General features: G+C 44.1%; 1 protein-coding gene across 10 annotated transcripts; it reads right to left on the reverse strand.

The window, feature by feature from the left end:
- Window positions 1-324: 324 nt before the first annotated feature.
- CHTOP (chromatin target of PRMT1) lies at window positions 325-9,391 on the reverse strand. Of its 10 annotated transcripts, none has more exons than XM_037014201.2 (7): window positions 9,092-9,390; window positions 8,133-8,214; window positions 6,664-6,814; window positions 5,979-6,062; window positions 4,074-4,257; window positions 3,127-3,264; window positions 325-1,499 (listed from the first exon to the last, which is right to left on the reverse strand). In XM_037014201.2, the coding sequence occupies exons 2-7, from the start codon at window positions 8,195-8,197 to the stop codon at window positions 1,294-1,296; spliced, it is 828 nt and encodes a 275-aa protein (XP_036870096.1). In that variant the 5' UTR covers window positions 8,198-8,214; window positions 9,092-9,390; the 3' UTR covers window positions 325-1,293. The 10 variants fall into 10 exon arrangements, with proteins under 10 accessions (XP_036870096.1, XP_036870094.1, XP_036870095.1 ...); XM_037014199.2 differs by having other exon boundaries at window positions 4,074-4,260; XM_037014200.2 differs by having other exon boundaries at window positions 4,074-4,260; window positions 9,079-9,390.
- Between the last annotated feature and the right edge of the window lie 100 nt (window positions 9,392-9,491).

Genomic DNA, 9,491 nt, shown 5'->3' on the forward strand with positions numbered 1-9,491 from the left:
GCCTAAGACCAGTATGTTTTGAGTTTCCTATGGGCCAAATGGGTTGGTACATTACTTTGTGTGGTTAATAATCATTATGCAGGGTTTACTCAAAGGAGGGCAAATTCTTCACTTTCTGCCCCAAAGCCATATTCCCCTGCACAGTTTCAATACAACTATGAAGAAAGTAACTCTTGATTCTATAAGGGGTGTATCAAGATACTGTGATACTGGCCATACCATTTTGAAAAGCCCGACAAATAAAGAGAAACTTGCTGGCTGGATCTGAGAGAACAATTTGTTACAATGAACCAGGAATGCAAGATTCCACTGAAACTGGACAGGTGACAGAATATGGTTGAATTTAATTAAACGTTCAAGGGAAATAAAAGAGGTCAAACAAAGCCAAAGAATGAAGCCCAAGATTGGTTTGGGATAAACAGAATAATAACAGCATTTCAGCACGGTTATCTCCTGAGCCCTCCCAGCAGGTATTTGTCACCCCCCCTCCCACATACCCCTTTCCCTCCTGAAGCATCGACCAAACCAAATGGCTGTTTCCTCTCTTGCAGGTGTAAGCCAATCAACAGTAACCTGGACATGACGCAAAGCCAAGAGGGAAGTTTATGCACCTCATCCCAAGGTGGAAAGTGTACACACCCTACTCAGCACTGGTTATGTGGTGTCGATGTACATGGCAGTTAACTTCAATTAGCTAATCACATCAGAGCTGCTACCACATGTAACCTGGTATGTGCCCTGTAGCATGTCAGTGTTCCTAATTTACTACACTAAAATATCAATGTGGCAGAATGCACTTTGAGCTCCAGATTTTCTAAATACTTCTAAGAGGCTGTTTAAGATGACGCAGAACAGAACTGTACGTCAGACACCCAGGCCTTAGGGATGAACATCAATGGGCTTTCTGAGACTTTTTCATTGGGATACAGAGATCAACAGAGGCAATGTTAGAATGTCAGAGCGTGATAGGTGAAGGGAGGCAGAGGTGAGAAGAGGGTGTCCTAGCCACAAGGCTAGCCCATTTCACATTCTAAGATAAGTCTGGGCAATGGGAAAAAATCCAAACAAAACAAAACCCAAGTCAGAGGAAAAAAAAAAAAGGGCTTCAACACAACACAGTATCAAAAAAGAAAACGGAACACACTAAATACACAACTGGTGGCAAGTCAGTCCACAGCCTATTGTGACAGGTCCTTCCAGCATCCCTCAGGTTTCTGCTCAGGTGTTATCTCGAGGTTATGTACAGATGTGGGGACTTTTAACAAGACTCTCTCACAGGAGGGCGGGCAGGTTTCAGTCATTGGTTTCGGGATCTGTCTGTGCCATGTAGGCATCCAACTCAGCATCCAGGTGTCCTTTTGTTTTCGACATGTATGCATCCAACTGGTTGTCCAGCTGTTCCTTGGTCAGCACGGGGCGAGCAAGGGCGCCTCTCCCTCTCCCTCGTCCACGGCCTCGGCCTCCAAAGCCCCCTCTTCCCCGACCTATCATACCCCGACCTGGCCCAAGGGAAAAAAAAAAAAAAGACAGTCACAAGTAGGTTTAATGAGTTCTGGGTAGATGCCCCTTACAGCAGCGGGGCCTAGCTGAGAAAGGCTCAAGGGCAGGGCAAAGAGGAGGAATCTGGAAAAACAGGAAACACACCGGGTAGAAAGCCACACACGGAAAGCACACAGAATGAATCCCTTATCACATGCTCGCCTCTAAGTGCTAGTAAAAAATTTTTGAATCTATCAACAAAGTAGGGGGAAATAATTAACTGACAGTTAAAAAAAAAAACAAAGAAAAAAACCTTCATCACTCCTAAATTACCTAAAATTTGAGACCCGCTTTAAGTTCATAAATAAAACACATTTTGAATAACCCCTTTAGTAAGATAGGGAAGAAGTAACAAGGGCACAGAGAAACGCGTGTGAGCTAGATAGTTTTTAAAGCCTTATTGGAGATTCTTCTGGAAAATTAGTTCACCTCTCCTCAACTTGCCAAACCTAACGAGCTGATCCCATGTCAGGAGACTAAGGAGAACAATGCGGGAGATGAGGAAAAACATTTTGAGTAGTCCCAGCCACTTCTATCTCTGATTGTAGTTGTCTTTTAACAATTATGGTTATCTGAGAGGTGGTTTCAATTCACATTAACAAAACATACCCAGCTTTCTGAAAAGCTACTTTAGACTACCCAACCCCTGTGGTATTGCTCTCAGAAACCAAGCCAACATAATTTGGAAACATGCTACTTCATCCTGAAACCCAAACTACCTTGCACTTCACTTGTAAGCCAAGCAACATATAATGGGAGAGAAGCAAACAAGCTCTTGGTCATCAAATATCCTTTCCTAAGTTATTATTCCTTAGCAACTTCAGGGTCATAAATTATGGAAGACCCCCCACACACTTTAAAAGGACCAAAGCAGATACACACTTACAAGAATAGAATTTTTTTCCTCCTTGGACAGGTGTTGTTGGGAGTTTTGCACTAAACTCTAAGCCAGGTAACTCCCATGAGATTAAACAGCAGCAACACCATTAAACTCTTTTCCAAACTGGGTCATGAGGTCACAAGTATCACTAAGTCTCAAAGGTAAGATTATCAACAAGAGTCAGTCAGTTAACTTAAAGGATACCATCTAGCTTTCTACCTTGATCAAAAAAAAAAGTCATCTCTGATTTCCCAAAGACACAAACTTTACCTTGAATTTACTTGGCTTCAGAGTCAATACTCAGCTCCTAGTCTCACCATCCTATTTTTGTGTACCTCCCTCTTCTCTATTCTTAGACTCAAAATGGGGATTTGCAGTATGGTGTGTGGTGGGGCAGGGACAGAGAAAGGTAAAGCCTCAAACAGACCATTCTGTCATTTTAAACAATACAATTTAAATTCGCAAGAGCCTGGAAGAATGCACCTAATATAGCTCTGTAATGTGTACCTGACTGGTTCTTGGAAAACCTGTGAAAAGACTTTTGCACTACCAGCATGTGAATTTAGAAAATAAGCCAGTTTCAAAAAACAAAACAAGACAAACAAATAAGCCTGCCTATGACTTGAAGCTGTGCAGAAAAGTGGCTCTGAGTTTTGAAGGGAGAGAAATAAGGGGAAGCTATTCTCTGAAGTTGGTAGCTGACTAACCTCTACCACCGATTCCGCCACGACCCATAGCTCCACGCCCTAGGCCCCCTCTCCCAGGACCTCCACGACCTCGAACACCACCTCTTCTTAAGCCCATTCGGGGAGCTACGGCTCGTCCACCTCGGAGCAGGTTTTGACCTTGGAGAGGAGGCATACAATGTATATGCAGGTAAATCCAAGAGAGACAAAGTAGATTCTAACCAAAGGCAGGCGGTAAGGGTTAATCAGTTAATTCGGTTAATACTTAGGTTGGCTGGGGCAGGCTGCACACTGAGTGTGAACAGATTAGGCTGATGTTTATTCAATCAGTTCAAGAAATCTGACCACAATTCCTTTTTTGGGAAGAAGCTGGGAGTTAATTAGTAAGCACATACATTTAATAAATACCTATTGAATAATCAGACAGATGCCTAGCATAATGATAGATTAAAAAATAAATGATATGCTTCCTGCTCTCAATACATTTGTATAGGGGACAAGAACCATACAGGGAATGGCCTAACAGTGCCTAAAATATAACATGTAGCTAAGTGCTATGGGTCAACTCGTCCTTTTTTCCAAATTTAACAAGAATGTTTCACCAGCACCAGGAACAGAGATGGTTAGTTAAGATACAGGCCAACAGACCCATAAATTTGTGAGATTTAACTTATTTCTAAAACTTGAATGTGCTTTGATTCAAGCAGCAGCAGAGTGTTTTAAAATGGAATGGAGATGACATGAATTACCTGTTTTTATGCAGGTCATAGCCTCTCACCACTGCACATTATCAGAAAAGGAATGGTATCGATAAAAGACATGCAGCACTATTAAAAATATGTGATTTCCAAAGTTAATTATTATTAATACAAATTTAGGCCTAAAGATGTTAAAACAAATGTGTCCATAAGCAGCCCAAGAGAAAGGGAGGGATAGGGCCCGACAATTATCAGGTACACAGCACTGACCTCGGAGCGACATCCCACCCCTAAGCAGGGTTCTTGTGGCACGTCCCCCACGTAGTCCTCCTCTGGGCAAGCCTCTCTGGATTATGGGCAGGCCTCGTCCTCCGATTGCTCCCCTGGCCAGGGTCCCTATGGGTCGGCCTAACCGTGCCTGGATGTTACTCTTACCCAGGCGCTGCTTTAAGCTCTTCTGGAAGAAAAGGTGTTGGGGGATTGAGATCAAAAAAGCGATCCAGTGGGATTTGGCAACTCACAGCGCAGAGAAGCAGCAAGTGAGATGTCTGTGGTGGGAGATAAACTTGCTGTGGTATCATAAGGATCCCAAACAAGAAATAAGCCTCTGCCTCAGAACATGGCATAAAAGAATTCTGATCCTGAGTGTCTAAGAAGCTTGAGTATGGTCCTGTGAAACTGGCATCACCACAAATTACCTCACTACTTGGCTACGTAAGTCATACACCACACACCGCTACTTGGAACTTAAGTTTTGGTGAGAACATTCTGTATTTCCAATCCTGCATGCATTCTGTTGTTTCTGAACCACAATGATACAGCCTGATTCATACCTGCCCAAAGACCACCACTAGTCTTCACAGGCTTCCTCAAACACCATGGGAAGTCCATTATACTCTGTACAAAATTTAATTTCTCAAAGAACAGTGTGCTCCATTTTCCTCTGAGTATCTATCTCCAGATGGTCCACTTTTTACCTTAAGATGTAAGTAACGAAAGTCAAACCTCCTTTCCTTGTATTTCTTAAAAAAGTCATAATCCTATGTCTACAACAGCTCCATTCAATATAATGACCTTTAATTCAAAATAAACATGTAATTCAAATGTGTCTCCATAGAGTCAGCCAAACTTGTGTTTGAATTAAGACAATTCAGTTATAATTACAAAATAGAGCTACATCTGAGGACAAGGACTTATCAAAGACAGAGATTTTCAACAATGACCACCTCTCAAGAGAATTAAATTCCTTCAAAAGAAAAGGTGACTGTGTAACCTAGAACACAACCAAGACCCAGCCATCAGTCAATATGAACACAAATTGTATGTGCTCTCAGGCTTTTGACCACAATGATTTCTTTGTAACTATATGCCGAGTTATTACTACCAGCCTTCTAGCACAGGATCATAAATGGCTCCTCATTAGAGGGCCAGGCTCTGAACATGACACACTCAGCACGAGCAGGTATAACCAACCATACCATAAGAGCCCGGCACACACCTGACAGCACACAACTGTGAAATTAGCAGTCATTCTACAAGTCTCTTATCTCTAGTCACCCCAAGCATATTCTCCCAAGATCTGCACTTCAAGGGAAGAATGACAGTGCTTGTTAAGTTCTTCTCCTTTCCCAATCCTTTGTTGCCACCAATACTGGTCTCTAACATTGCCAGGAAGCTTAAGGATGGCAACTGTATCATCCAGTTTCCACTCTGGAGCTATGCTGTATGCTAAGGTAGCCATTAGCCACACATGGGTATTTAAATACAAGTAAATAAAATCTAAGATCAAACTCCTCAACAGCCACACTGCTCAACAGTCACAAGTGACTAGTACTGTACTCAGGAGCATAAATATGTAAGTTTTCTATCACAGCAGTTAAGTTCTGTCAGATAGCACTACACTATTTAAAGCTTCTTGCTGAAATATCCTTTGGAATGGTCTTTTTTTCCTAGCAGTTTTAAAATATTTACTCTTGGAAAAAGTGGTGCCTTTTGACTGCTTTCCTGAGTCAGGGATGAATGCAGTCACTCCAAGGCTTAAGGTGCTGAAGCAGAAGGCCTCGTTTATTTTTGGTCAGTGAGTCCAAGGGCTCAGAGGGGTGGGGGTGGGACGGTGTTATATTTAACTGCTAAATTTATGCACAGCCATGCAGTGCTACCAGTTAAAGTCCTTACAGTTGCATAGCACCGCCCTTCAGACGCCCAGCCACAGCTTGGACATATCCTTCCACAGCCACTGTCCGGACTTGCATATAAGGTCTATGAATAATAAAGAGCAGGTTTTATTTCAGGTCTGAATAGGATCGCCTATTACCGGAAATCTGAAAGAGAACCCACTAACTCATATTACTCAGTGCTCTTGCTTTGCTGACAAAACTGGGTGCAGTGGAGGAGAGTACTGCCCTACTGTTTCTGTCTTAGTATTGAAAACATACAACCAGGGCCATTCAGACTCCCTGCACTACAGGAGAGAACAGAATTATTTACCTAATTTACAAATTATTTAACAGGGAATAAAGGATTTTTTGAAGATCTAAAACAGAAACCAAAATTCCTTTGTGGAAAAAGCTTGTGAATCTACTTTAGGAGCAAAGGATCAGAAAACAAGAGAAGTTAATATTCACTGATAAACAGGCCACAGCCACACTGATGACAAACTCCCTAAAAGAGAAAGACAACAAAAAGTTACTTATTGGTACCTGCCAAAATAGGAGTTCCCTGAACTTCTCTTTCCTCCAGAGAAGTTTCAGCTTTTTGCCCTGAGCCACCTTGTAGTCATCCACCATGTCCCGACAGCCTCAGCAGACTGCCTGACAGAGATCATCAGCTGCTTCTGAAGCATTCAGATCCATTCTCTCACCTGCTTGAGCTTTAATGCTGCCTGGACAGAGGGTCTGTTCTCCATCTGCTGGGCCAGTCTTCTGTTTCTGGCACTGGCTAGCTGCTGCTGTTGCATCGAGGCCCGAATATTCACTGGCATCGGCTGTTTGTTCTTCAGCATATTAGTAAAGCTTCAAGGTCGAACAAAATGGATGTTTAAATAAAAGCTTTATTACAAAACATTTATTGGCATTTTCATGGCTTGCTAGACCAGGAGCTCCAGATCCCACGAACTTTAAGTAAAGTGGTACACCAGATCAAGGCTGACGTGGGTTAAAGACTCCTCTGCTTCCACAACTTGCAAGAATCAGAAACTTGGGAATGCAGCTAAGTGCAGCACATATCAAAAGTGATAACAAGGGCTCAGGTAATGGCTTTTAGAGAGGTGGAAGGTATGAGAAACACACAATAAGCAGATACAACAATGACAAGAGACAGAAGATGTAGTTTCACAGACAGACAGAGTTAAGTCAAAACCTTGGGGGACCTGAGTGCATTTTAAGGGCAAATATAAAGAAGGTTTAGAGCACCTTCCAAGCCCAGGGGAAAATAAACCCATATATTTCATAGGAGTGCATATTTTCTTATATATTTGTTCACTCAGTAACATGTGAATATGGAGAAGTAGTGTATAATATCCTGATAAGGAGAAGCACATATGCTTCAGAAAAGGCAAAAAGGTAGGCAGATCTTTTAGTGATCTAGCATCAACTTAAAATCATTGGTCAAAGGCACTCAACGAACAAAGTTCTCAGAGACAGAAACTGCCTTTAGTCAGTCTCAAACGATTACTTTTTCTGACAGTGATTACTTCTGAGAAAGTTTGATTAGTTCAATCATTTAAGAGTTTGGGAAGACAGTAGCTGGGTACCATGCTACCCAGCTGCACCGCCCCTGTCAAGTTTAATGGAATGGAAGGAAGAGAAGGACACTTAACTGTAAAAGAATCCAAAACAAGAACAAACTAAAAGCAGAACAGAAATAAAGTGAAATGGAGCAAAGCAAGTGCCTCTTACAAGGCCCAAGAATGACATTCCAGGGCCTTTGGACATATTCAGAGCTTACTACCTGCCTCTTACAGGCCAGACACAACACTGTTGGCCTTGGACTAGGCAGCAAGCCTAACTGCAGCCAGGGTACCATGCTACCCAGCTGCACCGCCCCTGTATCAATGTAAAAAAATGTGAAGAGAAGGGAGGGTGTGAGGAGTCTTTTTAAAATACATCCCACCAGGTATTTCAGACAGCTTAACATAAAAATCTACTGATAAGGGGTTTTGAAACAACTCCCCAATTCGTTTTGTGTACCACATGAGATGCAACTAAGAACAGAGGTCTGTAGCCTTCTGTTGGCATTTAGTTTAAAACCGGTTTTTGTGCATTGGACCCCAGGGCCAGTTTAAGTAATGTTTTCTTATGAACGAGCTGAAGTTGCTGTTGGCTGCCTCACCGCTCATTTAGAGACATCTTGGTGGTGCTTTTTAGCACAACTTTCGGTGTTGACTGTGCAGCCATCTTCAAATCCCGAGAATCTACAAAGGACAACAGGCAGAAGAGCAGATCAGAGTAAGGACACCCTCATTCCTACACTGAACAAAAAGGCCTGTTATCAACGACTACTATCACCTAAAATTCACTGCAGGTGGTTAAATTTGAAAGTTATTCTTCACTAATAAACTTCAAGGCCACAGAACAAAAAACATCTGTCCAAGCCTCCAAAAAGGGCAGACCTAGACCTAGCTAAAGGAAGTGCTTGGCTTTTAAGCAAAAGTAGCCCTTCTCAAACTTGGCTGTAAGGAGCTTAAAAAAAAAAAAAAAACAAAGAAACCTGCGTCCACACCAATTAAACCATCATCTCTGGTGGTGAGGTCCGGGGACGAGCAACTGGAAGGCAAAAGGGTACCCAGGTGCTTCTCACGTGCAGCCCAAAGTGAGCAGCACTGACCTAGAGCTGATCCAGGCACGCCTAGTTTCAAAACTGACTTTGACTCTAAAATCAAGTCGGAGCCTTAACAAACGCCTGGAGTAGGGAGCAGGAAAGGCTTCCTAAATGGGCATTTACCTGGGAGTTACAGCTCCCGGGGAGCGCGCTCTAAAATTTAACCCTAAAAGTCATTATTTTCCAACATTCCCCCAAATCCCGTAGTCCTCCCTCCTTTGGTCTTCCTACCATCTCAAGACCGCTAACTGTGCTCAACTGCCAGTTTTCCTTTTCGTACCTGTCAAATCCCAGCCTTTCCCATCAAGCCCGGCGCGTTTCCACTCCGGGCCCTCCCCCACCTCCCTCCCGGGCCCCGCCCCTCGTGCGGGCCCCCACGCTCGAACTTCCACATCCCTCCACCCCAGGTTCCGCGTCCGCCAGCCCCGCCGCTCGCCGAGACCTTTCCCCTCCTCACCGCACACACCCACCAAAGGAAACGGACGCCAGTGCTCCTGCCGGGGCTGCCACCACGGCTGTGGCAGGCGGGCCGGGGGCCGGCCGAACCTGAGTTCACGGTGGAGGGGCTCGGGTTAACTTGGGCGGCTGGCTACGTGTGTATGTGGTAGACTATCTAGGTTAGTTCGCCGTTGTTGGCTGTCTGTCCGGTCGGTAGGTCGGTCCGCCTGCTCGCCCGGCCTGCCCTTTCCTGCCTTTCGTCTAAGCAACCACAGCCGCTGCCGCCAACTCCCGCTCGGTGTCCAAAACAAAATGGCCGCCACGCCCAGTGCGGAGTGGGACCGGCTAAAATGGCGTCGACGCCATTACGTCATACGCCAGATCCGCGCACAACCGGGGGGCGGGAAGATTTGAGTTGCGCCTGCGCGGGGA

This window comes from Manis javanica, chromosome 14 (assembly GCF_040802235.1).
Source record: "Manis javanica isolate MJ-LG chromosome 14, MJ_LKY, whole genome shotgun sequence".
Classification (NCBI taxonomy): domain Eukaryota; kingdom Metazoa; phylum Chordata; class Mammalia; order Pholidota; family Manidae; genus Manis; species Manis javanica.

Coding starts and splice junctions, on each gene's coding strand:
- CHTOP (XM_037014199.2), bottom strand. CDS start 8,197: ATGGCTGCACAGTCAACACCGAAAGTTGTGCTAAAAAGCACCACCAAG. Junction 6,815..8,132: donor AAGATGTCTCTAAATGAGCG/GTGAGGCAGCCA, acceptor TCGACCTTGAAG/CTTTACTAATATGCTGAAGA. Junction 6,063..6,663: donor CAGCATTAAAGCTCAAGCAG/GTGAGAGAATGG, acceptor TATTATTCATAG/ACCTTATATGCAAGTCCGGA.